The 17,994-nt window shown below is 37.5% G+C and overlaps 1 protein-coding gene across 1 annotated transcript in view; it reads right to left on the minus strand.

Annotated features, from left to right (window-relative positions):
- Positions 1-749: 749 nt before the first annotated feature.
- The window catches only part of LOC134318872 (transient receptor potential cation channel subfamily M member 1-like), a 31,493-nt gene continuing 14,248 nt past the window's right edge, over positions 750-17,994 (minus strand). Inside the window, exons 7-27 of the mRNA XM_062999857.1 lie at positions 17,244-17,418; positions 17,001-17,124; positions 12,775-12,847; positions 12,586-12,686; positions 12,295-12,471; positions 10,864-10,998; positions 10,658-10,708; positions 8,841-8,981; positions 8,729-8,758; positions 8,343-8,632; positions 7,904-8,132; positions 7,650-7,778; positions 6,673-6,801; positions 6,458-6,586; positions 5,398-5,649; positions 5,126-5,318; positions 3,914-3,934; positions 3,680-3,824; positions 3,354-3,556; positions 2,176-2,308; positions 750-1,905 (exon numbers count right to left, since the gene is read on the minus strand). Of these exons, the coding sequence (XP_062855927.1) occupies positions 750-1,905; positions 2,176-2,308; positions 3,354-3,556; positions 3,680-3,824; positions 3,914-3,934; positions 5,126-5,318; positions 5,398-5,649; positions 6,458-6,586; positions 6,673-6,801; positions 7,650-7,778; positions 7,904-8,132; positions 8,343-8,632; positions 8,729-8,758; positions 8,841-8,981; positions 10,658-10,708; positions 10,864-10,998; positions 12,295-12,471; positions 12,586-12,686; positions 12,775-12,847; positions 17,001-17,124; positions 17,244-17,418 (4,016 nt within the window). The remainder of the gene's footprint in view (positions 1,906-2,175; positions 2,309-3,353; positions 3,557-3,679; positions 3,825-3,913; positions 3,935-5,125; positions 5,319-5,397; positions 5,650-6,457; positions 6,587-6,672; positions 6,802-7,649; positions 7,779-7,903; positions 8,133-8,342; positions 8,633-8,728; positions 8,759-8,840; positions 8,982-10,657; positions 10,709-10,863; positions 10,999-12,294; positions 12,472-12,585; positions 12,687-12,774; positions 12,848-17,000; positions 17,125-17,243; positions 17,419-17,994) is intronic.

The following is a 17,994-nucleotide window of genomic DNA, read 5'->3' on the forward strand; positions in this document are numbered from 1 at the left end:
GTACAAATAGTCCTTGAGCAAGGCCCTTAACTCTCAGTTGCTTATATTGTATACTGTCACAACTATAAGTAGCTTTGGATAAAAGCTGCTAAAATGCCGAAAATGTAAATGTAAAAATTCATGAATGGACCATCAGATCTCTTGACCATCCAGCAGGCAACAACTGCAGTAGCAGTGAGGAACCCTATTCAACCTTTTTCCTCCTACAGACACAGCCAATTTTGCCAGTGTAGGTGTCCGACTGATCAATAGCACAGCTGAGATTAGAAATTGAAAGCTTGAGATCTCAATGCTGGTGGGCTGATTGGTTAGTGCAATCAGCAGCTAATCTGTGTTCTTACTAGTACTAGTGTACACAATTATACATTATCTATAGTAATATTTGTAATCATACAGTATTTCACACTGTCTATATTTTTACTAAATCTGAAGCTGTTTCCTGAAGCTAGCCAGATGTTGCTGGATAAGATGGACAGTTTGCATAATAATTAATATTTCTAGATGCTGGTATTGATAGTAAGGGTAAGGATATACATACATATACTAAACTACTTATTATTTTATTACGATTATCTGTATTGGTTAATCATGACCTGTTCAAAGGACTTTAACTGACCAGGCCATAATTGCTCAAAGACCATCCTATTGCATAAATATTGTGTTCCACAAATTTAAGTTCTTAACTTATTTTTTACTTCTATTTAGCAGCAAGTTGTCTTTAAATGTAGTGCTTTTTTCTTCCTGTTTTCTTAACTGTCAGACTCTTTTTCAGGCTTCTCCGGGGAACTTCCACATGATAGGCGTCTCTCCCTGCTTGAGCCTCGAGACTTGTTTGTGATTACCGCCAAGGCTTTAGTACATTTCATGTTCCAGCTCTTGGATCTTGCAGGAAAGAACTCCTTTTCTTCAGGTACATGTAGATGACAAGAGTCTGGTACACCCTCCAGAGAGTACATCCTGCCATCTACTATATTCTCCCATATTTGATTTGTCTCTATTAAATCTCTGGCTGAGTTTTCTGTTGAGTTTAGACTATCCTCTGTGGCACCCTCCTCTTGCTTAAAATCTTTCAGGCCATCCTCATGTTTTTCTGTTGTGTTAATGAACGCAACTTTTAGCATCAACTGATTGTCAGAGTTTTTATCTGGAGCTTTTATTATGTGTATATCTGGTGGTGATTGACCAGAAAGGCTGGGTTGAAGCTTGTGCTCAGAGCCAGCACTCCACCACCCTGAATTGTGATCTTTGGCCCAGCACACTAAATCACCAGCTGAACAGAGCAAGCTGGTGCTTTCTGCCCCTTGTACTGCAGATGGAGAAGAACTCGGATTTTCTGATTGAAAATCTCTGATTGATTTTACCTTTTCTAAAGAGAACGGCATGGCAGTATCAAGAACTTCGCATTTTGGAAGCATCTGAGAAATGTCAGCTTGAGCCTGATCAATACATTCAGTTGTCTTCTCACAAGGTGGGATCAAGATGTCCAAACCTAAGCATGGGTGACTACTCAGTCCGGGAATCTCTACCTCTAAGCCTGACCCATAATCCTTTGTAGAACTTGATGCCTTCCCAACTATTCCTGGTAAAAACTGGGTGGGTTTAGCACCATTTTTCTCCTCTGTGGCTGAGCAGTCATCAAAGCTGTATTGATAGAGGTTGTATCCATCAGCACTGTTAAGACTGCTGGTTCGGAGGAGAGATGACTGGCCGCACACAGAGGATGTCCCTGACCGCGTCCTGTGTAATTCAGTGTGATCGATTCCTGCCAGCTTCTCCAAAGCAATGCTAATGCGAGAGTAGATGTCCTCCAGCTGGGCCAGCCTCAGATCCACTGTCTGCAGAGAGGTCTTCATGCCAATCTCTCTCTCATTGACTTCCTCCAGGCGCATGGACATGTTTTCAACCCTGGTAAGGTGTGAACAAATATTTACATATATTTACATGTTTTATAAATCACATTTAGACATTACATGCTTCCATGACATGTGAATCTGGTAAATGGTTCATGAGTTTGCAGATGTCCAGCATTGGCTAGTATGGTTCTGATTTGACAAAGAACATGCATTTCTCACAAACAGATTGAGTCAATTAATGCTTTCAAATGTCATTATATAATAGAATATCAGAATATGCTCAGCAATAGATTAGTTATGGTAAATTTTACAATATATGTACCTTTCGAATGTTACCCTTATCCTTTCATCATTTGAGGACTGCTGCATATCTTCGTTCTCTCTGAAGTACTCTTCCACACACTGTTCCTCAAATTCATACAATGACTTTAATTCATCTGCATTCAGCAAAAGCTCTTAAAGAACAAAAAGAGAAGTGGAATAAGTTAAATGTAGCTGGGCAGTTTACTTTTACAGTTTACTTGCTTTTTCTCCCTTTTAGCGCGTCCAAGTTCCCGATTGCGTCACGGTTCCTCTCCACCAATGCCAATCCCTGCTCTGATTGAGGAGAAGGAAGGTAACCCACGCCCCCTCCGACAAGTTGGCAGCATGCCGTATGCATCTTATCACCTACACTTTGACAAGTGCAGTGCAGCTCAGCGTTGTGTACGGAGAGACACACACTGAGAGCACTCTTTTCTCATCTCTGTGCAGGCGTCATCAATCAGCCAGCAGAGGTCGTAATTGCACCAGTCATGAGAGAGAGAGACCCCATCCAGCTTAGTCCCGCCCATTTCTGAACAACAGGCCAATCGTTGTTCATGTGGCGGCTCAGCCTTAGCCGGCAGGCGGAGCTGAGATTTAATGCAATGTATTCGAGATCCCAGCTCTGGTTCCAGCGTGTTCTTTTATCACTGCGCCACCTGAGCGGCATTCACTTACTTTCTTAACCGCTTATCCAATTAGGGTCGCGGGGGGAGGGCGTGCTGGAGCCTATCCCAGCTTTTCAATGGGTGCAAGGCAGACAGTAACACCCTGGACAGGATGCCAGTCCATCGCAGTGTTTTAAAACCAATTTATATTTTTTATTATTATTCATCTTTTTATCTTTATTCTTCAAGGTGTACAAGGTGTACAAGGTGCACCCTGATAAATGCTCTTTTGAGTAAATGCACAAATGAACAAAGATACACTCCTACACTCCTATTTTAGGCTGGTAAAGCTACCAGGGGGTAAAGGGATTGAATGGATTTTAAATTGGAGCTCGTAGTCAGGTCCCCCCATAGTTTTGGTCATAAAGTGGGCCAGTGTTTTTTGTAACAAGTTCATGTTAATTAATTAGGATTTATTGATAAAAAATCACCTGCTTTATTACTAAATCAATAAATGACTTTACACATCTTGCATGTCGCTTTTTTTGTACTGGTAAAGTGAATCAGATATCATCTGTAATGAGCTTACTCAATCCTTTGTCCTTCTCATCCAGCTCTACTTCCTTCTTCTTGCCACAGCGGTAACAGAATCTTCTCATAAGGATGTAGATGTGGCTGAAGATGATGAGAGGGGGAGGAAGCACTGGCCTGTCATGGAAAGTCATGATCAGCTGATAGCGCTGGAACTTCCACACCTGGTTTGAAATGGACTTTACCTCAAAGAAGGTGTTGCTGTTGAGAACATTGATGTAAAGATTAATTCATTTGTTCATGGCTAAGTTGTGTCAAATATACTTTTACATCAATCCTAAAGCAGATTTGCTTTCTGTATAACTATATACAATATACACTTACTTGAAGACAGCAATAAGCAGGTTAACAAGGAGGATGTTAGCCACTAGCAAATAGCAGGCCATAATGGCTGGAGTGAGCCATGCCCCAGGAATGCAGGGGGGAAGCTTCTTACCATCCTCATCATACATGTTGTCTCCACATGGTGCTGATGAAAAACATCCAATTAAACTAGAGAATTCATACTGAAGGGGCAGAATTTCTTAGAAATATATTAGAAATGTAAAATGTACTTACGATTGATCTCCATGGCATAAACTTTAGAAAATTCGAAAAAAAGAGAACAAAAACAGCAATGCTTAAGGGTATAACAGAAGAAATTATGCATTTTTAACTGCCTTTATTACTGCATATTTGTTTTACTTAATAATTAGATTTTAAACTTTTAAATTTTATAACTTTTTTAAAATTTCAAATCAGAAATTTGACTAGGCATATTCAGACGTAAACTTTCTTTTGTATTTTAGACATAATGTCAGCATTAACCCATTTTTTCCTCATTTTTAGTTCTCAGCCATACATTCTTTCAAAGGATTAGTGCAAAATCCAGGTTCTGGTACAAAAAAGCAGCCCCAAAACATCATCAGGTTTGACTGTTGGTTAATGTTTCTACTATAAAATGCAGTATCACCAGATTTTGATGATTTACAAAAAGTTACAATTTTAATTGGTCTGTCCATATACCATCATTACGAAAAGCTTGTGTATGTCTGCTGTTCTTTAGATGTTTCTGACCCACTGAATGATTTTCAGCAATCTAGTCATTCCTGAGAAAATTCACCACTGTTCCATTTTTTTTATTTAGATCGTTTTGCTCAAACTTTGGTTCAGTTAAGTCCTCCAGCCATAGAAATAGCTTTAAAACAATTTCTGCATAGGGTGATTTGTGTTGTGTTGGATTTTTAATCAAATATTTTGAGATGTTTTATAAAATAATCTTTTACTGAATTTCATGCTTTGTGTGAAATCATTTACAGGTACAGGTACGTACAGTAACAGATGTTCTTGATGTTCAAGAGATAATCAGAACGTTTTTGTATTGCAGTTTAGAGAGCATGATGCTAAACTCTTTCTCATGTAAATCTAAAAAAACAATAATATCAGTATTTTGATGCTTACTTGTTTTAGGCTCTTAGCCAAAATGTAAAGTAATTTGCTTCAATTAAATTTTTTTCTGCATTTGCTAATGTTTTTTAAAGGTGAGTTACTAAATACCATTTTTTGATATTCCACAGTGCAGTGCTAGAATATATTTTATCTACAATGGAAAGGGACAGACACAGCAAACAACATACATTTAAAATCTAGGTGACATATGGTTTGATTCATTCATCACCTGGATAACATATAACTATGGGCTAATAATTCATCAGCAGGGTAAAACAGAGGTAAGGGAAGACTAACACAACTGAAGACAGACTACTCTGGAAGCAGGAAAAAAAATCTTACTATTAATTCTAGTCTTACGGTCTATTGAGTCCACAAACACCTCGCCATAGATCATCCAGTAAGGCATGTAGAAAATGTTTCGAGCTAGACGCCAGGTGGGCTCTTCGTCTGGGTGTAGGATGGCCTGACGTGCTACCCCAAAGCTCATAAGAACCACCAACATGATCACCACGAAATACAACATGTCAATCATCTGAAAAACACATTGGTTATGTTACAACACACCAAGTAAGCCAGAAAGAAATGCAGATTGTACATCTGCTGTCACTTACCATTTTTCCGATCATCATGACATAGGGACCAAGGTACTTATTGACCCCAAAAATATCCAGCACACGGATGTACCAGAAGATGATGTCCACACAGTAGATAACTCGGCCATAGCCCATGTATGGTTCAGGCTCCAGCCTGAGGAGTAAACCCATCATGAACATAGATATGGCCACCACGTCTGTGATATTCCAGTAGTCCTCCAGCCACACATTAATCTTCTGCTTCAGCTTACCAGGCTCTGACATCAGGATCTGCCACAAATCAGAGCAGGATCATATTGCATTTATTGTATTCCCATTCTTTTCACCTCTTTATTGTTTATTAAGTAACTTCTATCTAAAATCCAGAATATTGTACTTCATTGTTAATGCTGAAAAATACATTCACAGTTTTCACAAGGTATAGACAGAGCTTTCATAGTTATAGTAGTTACATTAAGAGCTCTAGATAGACATATAATTTTTTAAAATAATAACTCTACTATAATGGCGACAGTTTCCTAAAAATGCATCTTTTTGTTTCACTGTGATGTTTCTACATAACTATGGCATTTGATTCACTTAATAACTCTATTCACGGTCCCATTAACTAAATATATCAGTACAATGCGTAATTAAATAGAAACTCTACAAACAGAGATGCTAACCTCTAATCTGTCAGTTCAAATAAAAGATTAACTACATGCTACTGTTTATTGTTGGTACATGGTACAACAAAGACTTAAATCAACAGTTTTACTTTATGAATTATCAGTATTGATCACTCACACTTTCGCATTTTAGTAAGTGGGGGAAATGGAGAAATCCAAGCAGAAAAAAGTACAACATGCCAGTTTTCTTACAGTAAGTAATGACAGACCACAGGTCCGGAGAAATTATGTTAAAACCACTTGGTTAGTTAGTTTCTTTGTTCATTCTTTGAGTTATTTAGACATTTAATGTACAAAAGCATAACAGCAAGAACAGCACAAACAACAACAAAAAAATGAATCCAAAGCAGTTCTTATATTTTTAGAGGATGAAAACTACTGCTTTAAACATTTAAAGATTTTAACCTCACCTGTCTAACTTTCTCCAGGCCCAGAGTCAGTATGTAGGAGATAACTATCCACTCTTGTACTGATGGCCAACGTTCCATCTTCACCAGGACAATGTAATTATACAGCATAAGATACACAAGGTAGGATATCTGTCCAAAATAAACAGTTTCATATATTTCAGTAATGGATCATTTGTTTGCCAGTAAGATAATAATAAGAAAAAAGTTTTATGTACAGTATTAAACCAAAACTTGGTAAAAGGTGCATTGTAGAATTCATAAATCTTCCTTCCAATTGGTACTCGACTTAGTTTCTTGCTGTTTTCTTCATCAACTTTCTTTGAGTGGATGTCTGTGTTGGCCTCCTTAAAACACAATAGTAAAACACAGTAGTCATGCCAGTGTTTAAATTGTACCATGAATTCAGGAATGACACTTTATTAATAAAATAGCAAAGTACTACAACATTCTGGTTAAAATGAGCTATTTAATTTATGTTTATTTATGTGTTGACCAAAAGTATGTGGACACTGTTCCTAACTATGGAGTTGCGGTGTTTCAGCCACAGTCATTGCCAAAGCTACATAAAACCATTCATTCACTCATTCATTCATTGTCTTATCTATCACCACTTTATTCTACTTAGGGTCGCGGTGGGTGCAATTAAATCTGCAAAAGGTAGGAAACACCCCAGACAGGTCACCAGTCCATCACAGGGCAAACACACACACTCACTCCAATTTTTTGTAGTTTTAATTAACCTTACTGCATGCCTTTGTACTGTGGGAGGAAACCAAGAATCCCAGGGGAAACCCACACAGACACAGGTAGAAAATGCAAACTCAAGGCCTTTTTGCTGTGTTCTCCACAAAGCAATCGTGCTGCCCTTTACATAAAACCAGTTTAACTCAAGGCCAATAACGACATAGTATAGAGAAACTCTTGAGGCCTGAATAGACCCTCAACCAAACTGAACACAATTAAGTAAACAGAAATGTTGATTGTTTGCCATTGATTCTAAGCCAGCGTCAACTCACAGATGCTTTTTTGACTGAATGGTCCTGAAAATGTGCAAAGTAAGGCTAACCTTAATTTAATGCTCATGGTTTTAAAATGGGATGGTGAAGTGTCCACATGTTCTGCCGTATAGTTAATGTATTTCAGATAAGCTATCTTCTCACACTGTTAATGAAGGAACAAACCCCATATTTACCTTGCTGGGTTTATTGTCATCATTTCTGTCTGTAGCTTCCTTTTTATCATCAAAGCCTTGGTTTGTGTCATCACTAACACGGAAATCCAGCAGCAGGATTGATGGAGGGAAGATGATGCCAACAATCACCTGAGCACATAAGGTTTAAAGATTATAAGATTATAACATACACTTGTCAGTACGTGTGTCCATCATAAAAAGTTACATATTATCCCAAGGACAAAATTCTTCAAATATAAGTAAACAATCAGCACCTTCAGTCCTGGGTTCTTGCCCACTCTTAGACAGCCCATCCACATGTCGGTAAGGAGCATCTGGCAGCATGTGTGGGCAATAAAGTCTCTGTGCTTGGCAGCCACAGCCAGCTTTAGACAGGTAGAGTTGCTCCAGTTTTTAAGCTCATAGGTCAAGAGCTTCATTGCCACCTGTTCATCATGCTTGTATGCTTGGTCTAGAAGCTCAAAAGCCAAAGATCCAAATTCCCTGAAAGTTAAATGTAAATATGATGTTGTATTGGCAGCCTTTAGGGAAAAGGACCATACAAATACATAATCTAGATAAATCATTCAAAGCCAATTGTTTTAAATTGTTAAACAGATTAAGGTACAACATAAAATCCTGTTAAGACAGGGTAGTAAAACAGTATGTGTTGAAGAACAGTGACAGTGTATCAGTCTGATCACCATTACTTACTTAGAGTTGTTATCTAGATCCTGAGAAATGTCATCAACTAGTTCACTAACAGAGGACTCATGAGCCATTGCTTTATAGAGCTTACAGGCCACTAGAGCCTTCGCCATGGCCTCCTCTCCTCGCTGCCAAAGGAACAGAGCCATCTTCTGCCTCCTGGTCAGTACCGCCCAGACTATCAGCTCATGAAATGGGTATTGGAAACGGCTAACTTCAGGATCATCCAAATCCACGTCCACCTCCTCCTCTTTTTTTTTCTTTTTCTTCTTCCCTTTTAGATTCGAATCATCATCCTAGAAGTGTCAGTAACAAGTCAACATATAAATGCTGGAAAACATTATGTAAAGACTAATATTTATAAAGTCATAAAGATAGAAATATAATCATACCTCCATGCCAAGGAGTTTTAGAGCCTTTGGCTGAAAATGTTAAGTCACATGTTAGATTTCTGGGTTTAATAGAATGATTGTCATGGTTGATGTACACATCTGCTGTGCTTACCCTTTTAAGGCCATAGAGGTTGTTGTAGAGAGAACGAAAACTTTTTCTTGTGTAGTTACACCGGTACGCTCCTCCCATTAGGTACTCCATTACTAATCCAATGTCAATTAGGGTAATTTGGTAGTCTGGTGGGAGGTTACCCTAAAATGGTTGAGATATAATTATATAAATCAGAAACAGTGCTACACAAATGATTTAGAATCATTTTGTAATAATCTTGACATAAACTATGCTGATTGGTAATACTTGTTAGTCACATTAGCCTTGTAGTACCAGTACAGTACAAAACCAGCAAGGAAATACGGACATCAAATATATCACATGGACAAAAATATGTGAGCAGTGTTTCTAACTAATAAGTTTGTCTATTTCACCTACACTTGCAGAACAATTCAATATTCAGAGACATATAGAATTGGTCATACTAAAAACACAGCAGTCATAATATGCCACTTTACCAAAGTTTAAATTCATGAAATGCTGCATTTGGTTATCATAGTGCCAGTTATAAAATTTGCAACAATAACAACAACAATAATAATATGTTGATGGTTTTCAATCCCTCAAGTTAAACCATACAGTGTAATTTTAGAAATTGTATCCATGTAGAAAGGATTTGGTAAGCTTCTTGGTGAAAAAACATGACAGCCCAAAACAGATTCCAGATCTTAACCTAATTCAATACTTTTGAGATAAAATGGATTGCCAACAGTGAGCTAGGTATTATAGCACAACCTTACTGCTCACTTCACTAATTCTTTTGTAACAGTTCTAACAACCAATATGCCCATGGTTGTAGAATAAGATGTTTAGAAGACACTTATGAATGTGATTTTGGGTGTCCTCATACTGTATGTCCTCATTTGTTAAGTCATGCAGGACAAACAAGATTTAGTGTAATGATTTGTGTAAATGTTAGTAAATCAGGGGTGCCCATACTTTTGTGACTTGAGATGTACTATTTCAATCGACAGGTCATTGCGATTTACTTTTTAAAAAGATTGGCCTCATCATTTTTCAAAAAAGCTTTGACACTTTTTTAAATGCGCTTCAGTTACGTATATTGATATTCAGCATAACAGGGCAAGCAACTGAAAAATCACACTAACCTTATTCTGATGATTTGCTCTGAATGGTATCAGCCAGGTTTATGTAGTCTGGATAATAGTTGCTGATACCAATTCTCAAGCAGGCTTTCAAGTGTTCATCAGTAAGGGAGGACCAATATTTAGATATTTAGATTTAGATATTTCAAATATGTGGCACATTTTCTTACGTTTTGATATTTTTTTCTGAGCCAGCAAGTTACATAATTGTCCAGCAGAGGCCCTTGACTTAATATATATGTTAGATTGTAGGGTTAAATTTGTGTATGCAGCATGAGTTCTGAATATTCTCCACCAGCTTCTTCGACGTATGAACGAAACACCCGTCTTTGCAGTGGTCTTGCCCGAATACAAACGTTTTTGCTTTCTTTGTGCTTGGTTGCACACTCATCTTCACAAACAGTGTAGGTTACAAAAGGAAAAATGCAAAAATGGTGCAAACTCGCTACTGAGGAATGAAAACTTTCTATATATTACAGTGCTTTAGGCAGGCTGAGGCGTAGCTATGGTAATAAACCACAAATGAAAGAAACAATGGACACATTTCATGTCAATCACATTGACCTGTTTGAATGAGGCGCAACCTACCCGCATGCGACTGGTCGATCACGATCAACGTATTGGGCACAACTAGTGTAAATGTATAATAGTATAACCTATTAGAATGGCTTTTTAAACATAGTGTTATATTTTAGATTCTTTGTGACTTACTTTTTTAACATCTCGTACTACACTGCTCAGCGTATTGGGAGGTCCAAGTTTCTAAAAAGAGCAGCAAAATAAACAAGATGGCACTCAATAAAAATGAAAAAATGAGCAATAAACAGATAATCTTCTGTGCCTAAATATAGCAAATGTTCTTTGTTAGGATCAAGTATGTCGTCATGAGCTGTTTTTCAGTAGAGATCAGTGCTCACTGTGTTGTATAACTCCTCCAGGCGTGGGATGGTGAGGAAGTGGTGAATGTTGACCCCATTTTCAATCAGCAGCTTGACAAAATCCACTCTGTCCAGAACCAGAGCATCCATCATCGCCTGCTCCAGTGAGTTCACCTGAGGGGGACGCCAAAAGATGAATGAAAAACGAATATTACGTATACTTTTTCATATAACCTGTTTTGGCCACGTAAAGTTCTTCTTTTTCTATAGATTTGTCCTCCCTAAATAAAAACGGGTACTTTATAAGTATTTCTGAAATAATACAAATATTGTTAAACACAGTATTTAGGATTAAATTGTGTAATAATGCTTTAAACTCCTTGAATTTAAGCCAATCACAATTGCTATTCAAATTAGTAATGTATGACAAAGTCCAAAACACAGTGCTTTGAAAAATGATTTGCCCATATACATTTCTCAGATTATGGGCGTATGGGTGGAGCAGCAGTAAAATACGCTAGGTTAAGATCCAGGGTTCTAATCTATTGGCTACACAGTCACTATTGGCAATGTCTTCGGAAGGGCAAACAGCTTAGCTATTGGGAGGTTCGATGATTCAGAAATAATCAAACTACTTTTATTATTAGACAATGATAACCCAAGTAAACTTAAAATGCTTTTTTTTTTAATGATTTAATTTATTGAAGGAAAAATACTGTTCAGCCCTGTCTGGCCCTATGTGAAAAAAGTGATAGCCCACTTAACTACTAAATCAACCAGTCAACCAGATTCAGTTGTCATTAGCCACACAGGCATGATTACTGCCAGACCTATTGAATCTAAACATCACTCAAATAGGCAATACGTATGTCTGGTAATGTAAAGCCAAGTCATTAAGATCTGGAAAGGTTTGCAAAGCTGTGAACCACAGTGAACCACAGTGAGAGCCATTATCCACAATAGGCAAACAATTGGAACAGCCATGAACCTACATAGAAGTGGCTGGCTTACCAAAATTTTGCCAAGAATGCATTAACAACTCATTCAGGTGGTCACAAAATAACACAGTTAATCATCTAAAGAACTACATGTCTGACTTGTCACAGTTAAGGTCAATATGCATGATTTCACAGTAAGAATGACACTGGACAAAAAATGGCATATATGGAAGAGTTGCAAGGTGTGAACTTCAGCTGACCAAAAAGAAAGCCTTGCCTCGCATTTGACAAACAACCTTTGAGATAGTATCCTATGGACTGATGAGGTGTTAAAGGTGGAACTTTATGGAAGACATGGGTCCTGTTACATCTAACACCGCATTTCTTGATGTTGAACCAGAAGGTCTGGCTCGGCATCTTGTCAAAAGATGTCTTTTGTTCCTTTTATATTAAAATGTTAGGAAGGGTATGATGAACTGTAGTACAATATATTATAGTACAATATAGTTCATTTTGTATGATTTGTCTTTACCCAGTTAAGTAGCTCTAACTTTCTAGGATCCATTTCCTGTGGGACTTCTGCTTTGGCCTTTCCTCCTTTGCCCTTCTTGCCTCTGCCCTTTGCATTTCCGTTTGGCCCTGCAGGGGAGCTTCTGGACTGGGAAGACCTTGCCACAGTGGATGTCTCACTGGCTAGTGCACCTGCAGGCTAGAAATTAAATGTGTTTAAGAATATTGACTGGAACACTTTAAATGTGGTATGTGTTCTTTTTCATGGCCATTTTGGAAGGTTTCAGGAAAATGTCACTATATGTTCACTTACTGGTAGGTTGTGTCCATACACAAAGATTTGGTTGCGTGCTATGTCTACACGATTCCAGGCTAAAGCCAAGCTTAACTGGTCTGATGCGGAGGCATTTGTGCCTAAGTGAGAACAAAACACATTTGTTACAAATCCTTTTCAGTTATAAGCTGGATTTGAAAGATAATTTTGGGGCACAATAAAAAGTACCTTTTAGTAGAGCAGTTAAAATGGCCATCTCAATGTCCTGTTGTCCCTCTGCTCCCATTCGAAAAACTGTAATCTATAGTGGAGTATTGATAAAAGAAGTAGAATTTAGTGAATCACTAAATGAAAAAAAGAAAAGTGACGGGAATAGGTCAAAGAATAATTACATGAAACAATAGTGTCTCATAGTCACAGCTTAAAAACGAGAGCAATGGACAGATATAGACCTTTAATAACACCAAAGAAAGCAAAATTGCTTCCTCTAAGCATCTTAAGATTCATGTCTGACTATGTAGTTAATACTTGCCCAACATATCCATGCTTAACAGAAAATCAAAGCTTCCCTTGTTCCTCAGTGTTTGTATAAAAATACCATTGCCTGAGTGATGTGATCACATGAGCAGAAATGCTAAGCGTGATTAAGCTGGTATGGATGTGTGGCAACATGCCAAACATTTCCAAGCTCTACAGTGGATTCTTAATCCTCATGTTTTGTGTATTTACTTCAAAATTAATATTGGACTGATCCAGACCACTTTGTTTGATTGTGTATTATTTAACTGTAAATATGAACTGAATTTATAATGTATCTTTATTTGTTTATTACATTATTAACCTGTATTTGAGAAACAGATAAAGGCTATCTACTGTGTGGAGTTTGCTTGTTCTCACTGTGTCCAAGTGGGTTTTCTCTGGGTGCTCCGGTTTCCTTCCAAAAGTCAAAGACTAGCAGTCAGACCAATTACAGCTACTAAAATTACTCTAGGTGTAACTGTGTGTGTGAATGTGTGTGTGTGTGTGTGTGTGTGTACGTGTGTGTGTGTGTGTGTGTGTGTTTGCCTTGTGATGGACTGGCAGCCATTCCAGGGTGTTTTCTGCCTTTTGCCTACTAAATCTGACCCACTGCAATGCTGACCATGATGAAAAAGTGGTAAAACAGACAATGAATGAATGAATTAATCCTGTTTTCATGAACACACTTTTTAAGCACTGTGTACTTCCCACTTATATATACTATTTAGCGTTTTAACTTATAACAACTCAAAAATAATCCAAATATTAAAATTTCCAGTGATAGCTCAGTGGTTAAGGTACTGGACTAGTAAACAGAAGGTTGCCGGTTCAAGCCCCACCACCACCTAGTTGCCACTGTTGGGTCCCTGAGCAAGACCCTTAACCCTCAATTGCTCATCGTGTTCTGCTCATTCTGGATGTCGCTTTGGATAAAAGTGTCTGCTAAATGCTGAAAATGTAAAGGTTTCTAGTTTTAAATTGTGATGAACAATTTTAGAATTTTAGCCCTTTTTTAGGTTAAGCATCTCATTTGGGTTAAGGTCTGGATTCCATATATTTTAAAACAATTATTTAATTACTCTTTAAATATTGTTGAACATAACATAAAAATAATTCTTACCTCAGTTATTTTAAGCCCTTCAAGTCATGTTTCCAAATTATTAATTTAAATGTAACTTTTATAGACAGAACTTTTAATTTCAAGTATTTTGATAGACACAATCCTTTTTTGTGATTTTTGCAGTGGTGTGCTTCCATCAGCACATTTTGTGTCATGTTTCATGTTAATTTAGGCAAACAGAAGAGATTTCTGCAGATTCACTGTGTTACCCTTGAGTTTCTTCTCCTTTTTCAGCAATGCACATTGTTCTTGGTGTGATCTTTGCAGTTTATACACTCACATGGGTAGCATTATCTGTAATTAGGGCTGTCAAATGATTACAATTTTTAATCGCGATTAATTTCAGAATTTCATATAGTTAATCGCGATTAATCGCATAAAAAAAAATCTGTGTAAATGTTATAGAAAACAAGGATTTTTAAGTGAAATGTTACAGTTAAAATGGTGAACACATTTTATGCTAAATGTACTCATGTTAAAAACTGCTGGGACAAGAGAAAACTGTAAGGGAGTTTTATTCACTCACATACTAGGCAGTAATACTATCCAGCAGAGACCCTTGACTTCGTATATATGTCAGATTGTAGGTTAAAATTTCTCCATCAGCAAACATTGTAGATCAGCAGTGCTTTAGGTGGGATAAGGCGTAGTTATTGTAACAGACTTTTCTGTGGTTGTATCGTGACAATGGTTTGATGGACGTTTCTACACGAAGTGACCCTTTGGGGCTTCCATAGTGCATGGAATAGCATGCTTGGCTAACGTAATGACTCTAGCTGTCCGCTATTCGGTACCGTAACAAAAGAAGTTAATAAAGTGTTTCGCTCCCGACAATTTGTGAATATACCGTGTATTTATTTCTTTATTAAGCAAGTGCATCACTACGACGCTCGGTTACATTATGTTAACAAACCGCAAATGAAACAAACGGTGGCAAGTCTGATGTTAAAACATTGGTTCTACCAGTCAGACGGTACCCGCGCCCGCACGGTCAAGTCTCAACATGAACTACGGATGACTCGCAGGGCCAAATAGAATTTGCGTTAACGGCACTATTTTTTAAAATCGCGTTAAATTGAGATCGCGTTAATGCGTTATTATCGCGTTAACTTCGACAGCCCTGTCTGTAATATATCTTATTATTTGTTAACAATATCTATTATCATGTAATGATAAACACCCAGATCTTCCATCATTGCCTTTCATCTTCTGCAAAAACATTACTAAAGACCATGGGCACACTTAATACCATGGGCACACAAATATTCAACACCTCCATATGACCTCTCCAAATTATTGAGGTTGTGGCAACAGACTGAGGAAGGCTCATTTCTGTTCAAGTATGACTGTGCACAAAGAAGGTCCTTAAATAAATAGTTAGACTCTGTTGTGGAGGAACTGCAGTGGCTTGTACAGAGCCCTGACACCAACCCACCATCAAACACCTTTTATATAAATTGGAATATTCTTTGCAAACCAGGCATTTTTTGTCCAGACTTTACATCACAACAGCTCTTTTGACTAAATAGACACAAATTACCACATAGCCACAAATTGGGGCCAGTGATTGTAAAATGAGATGCCCAACAAGCATTTGAAGATTCCAGTCAGAGTACCACCAACAACAAACATAAAAATTGTGAAATTTTGAAACTTTTGTATTTGTGTTTTAACATATTTTTAGACATATAGTGTAACGTGGTTGGGTTTGGAAAGGAGGGTGATAATGACAATAGATACATTTAACCCAAGATGTTCTGAATTAGTTGCAGTGTATATAGGAGGTGAATGAGGATCTAAGCTGTTGAAAAGCTAAATGTATTTATGAATAAATGAATGAACGACATTTTACACACTTAGGGAAGATTCTCTGAAAGTCACACTTTATTTATGAATGATTGCATGGAGATGAGTTTTCAAACACATGACTGCATAGAAAGAACACACAAATGAAGATGCAGGACAATGAAGACAATTACAATTGGGAAAATGTTTATTTTGCACAATAGAAAGCCATATAGCAAAATGGTGGTATGTAATCTTTAAAGATAAAAATTCAGTTTATGAAAACAACACTATGATACTACATAACAAAAAAATTAAAGTATAAACTTATATTATGTTAACTTCATTGCTAGAATATTATTAGAGTAACTGCTTCATCCTGGCCAGGGTTACAATATGACTCACAGAAATATACCCTGGGCAGGGCATCTACTACAGGACATCTATTGCAGATTATTTATGTAGTCATCTACATCTATGAACAATTTAGCAGGCAGCTGCTAAATGAGTTTGGCCGTGTGCCACATTAAGAGTCGTGTCTTTCTGAATTGCCATTTTGGCTGGTAGAGGGGGCACGGAGGTGTAGATAATTGATATGTCAGTTTCTCTTGATTGATAATCACTTGCATCTCTTAAATAGTAATTCAGGCATACATTGTTTCTATATATATCAGCGTTTCTCCATCTCACACTTGCCAGCTTCTTTGTTGGCACAACTGATTTTCTCTGAAACAGTGATACCAGACTGCTTGGGCAGGTCTGTTTTTTGCTGGTGGAGCAGAGCCCACCCATTAAGCCACATTATGTGCAGCTAGTTGGTGTGGTTGGGGTGCTGCTTGTCCAACACTGGTAGAACCCTTTGAACCCAAGTTTAATTGACCCATGTTGCTGTGCAGCACCCAATCTACCAGCAGTGTCACCCAGCTACCCAGAATAGGTGTATTATCCCAAAAATTGACCAAACTTTTTTTGTTTTTGAATAGACAATTGTGACTTTGTTTCTTGTTTTCAGTTTCATGTTTGTACTTACCAGTTCTCTTTTCTTCATGCACTCTATGATCATGATTAATATCTGGTGGGACTGACTTTTGCTGTAGTTAAAGGTTTTCTGAATAGTGACTAGAAGCTGGTCTCTGGCATCCTCCGTTAATGTCCTAAGAATATGAATATCTGCATTAGTCCACTAATACATCTACCACTGGCATCAATGAGTTTTAGCTTTAAAGTTAATGTTATTACATAACTTAATATGTCAATGACTATTTAATCTTACCCGTCTTTATTTGAGTGTTTGTGGGCGAAAGAAAGGATATCAGAGGCTCGGCCACTGCCATCACACACCACCACTGGTACTGGAGGCTCCTCACGCATACTCTCTAGCACCACCATGATCATATTTGGACCTCCTTCCACAATCAAGCAAACCACTGGGACTCCCTGACCTAAACCTTAGGCACAGGAAAAAGAATAGACCCTAATGAAGTCATTATTTCACAACTGTATGATTGATTAATGCTACATTCATAGAAAGCCTCAGATTAATTTGGTTTTTCTTAACCAAATGTAATTATGTTAGGTTAGGCACTATGTTCACTGCATAGCTAAAGCATCACACATAAATTTCAAACCATACAGAGTAACTGAACACTTGAGAATTTATCTTTGTGATTTCTGCAGGTATGATATTTATAAAAATAGAACATGTACAGTGTTCCCATTATCATTATACTTCAGCCACCAATATGGCTTTGTGGCATCATCAGGGCTTAGACTCTTGAGCAGGATTATAGGGTAAAGACAAGCAGCAGCATTTTAAAACAAGAATCACTTTCCATATTACCATTTAGTATTACACCAAAATCTGGTATAAGATATTATTTAAATAATACATATTTATATTTTAGCATTATTTAATGGATACTGCTATGTTTAAACCTATTTTTAAATTATAAATGTTGGCAACCTATACTATAGGCTTATTATTGTAAATATTAATGCATGAGTGCAACCATGACTGGCTTTTG

This window comes from Trichomycterus rosablanca, chromosome 1 (genome assembly GCF_030014385.1).
Source record: "Trichomycterus rosablanca isolate fTriRos1 chromosome 1, fTriRos1.hap1, whole genome shotgun sequence".
Lineage (NCBI taxonomy): Eukaryota > Metazoa > Chordata > Actinopteri > Siluriformes > Trichomycteridae > Trichomycterus > Trichomycterus rosablanca.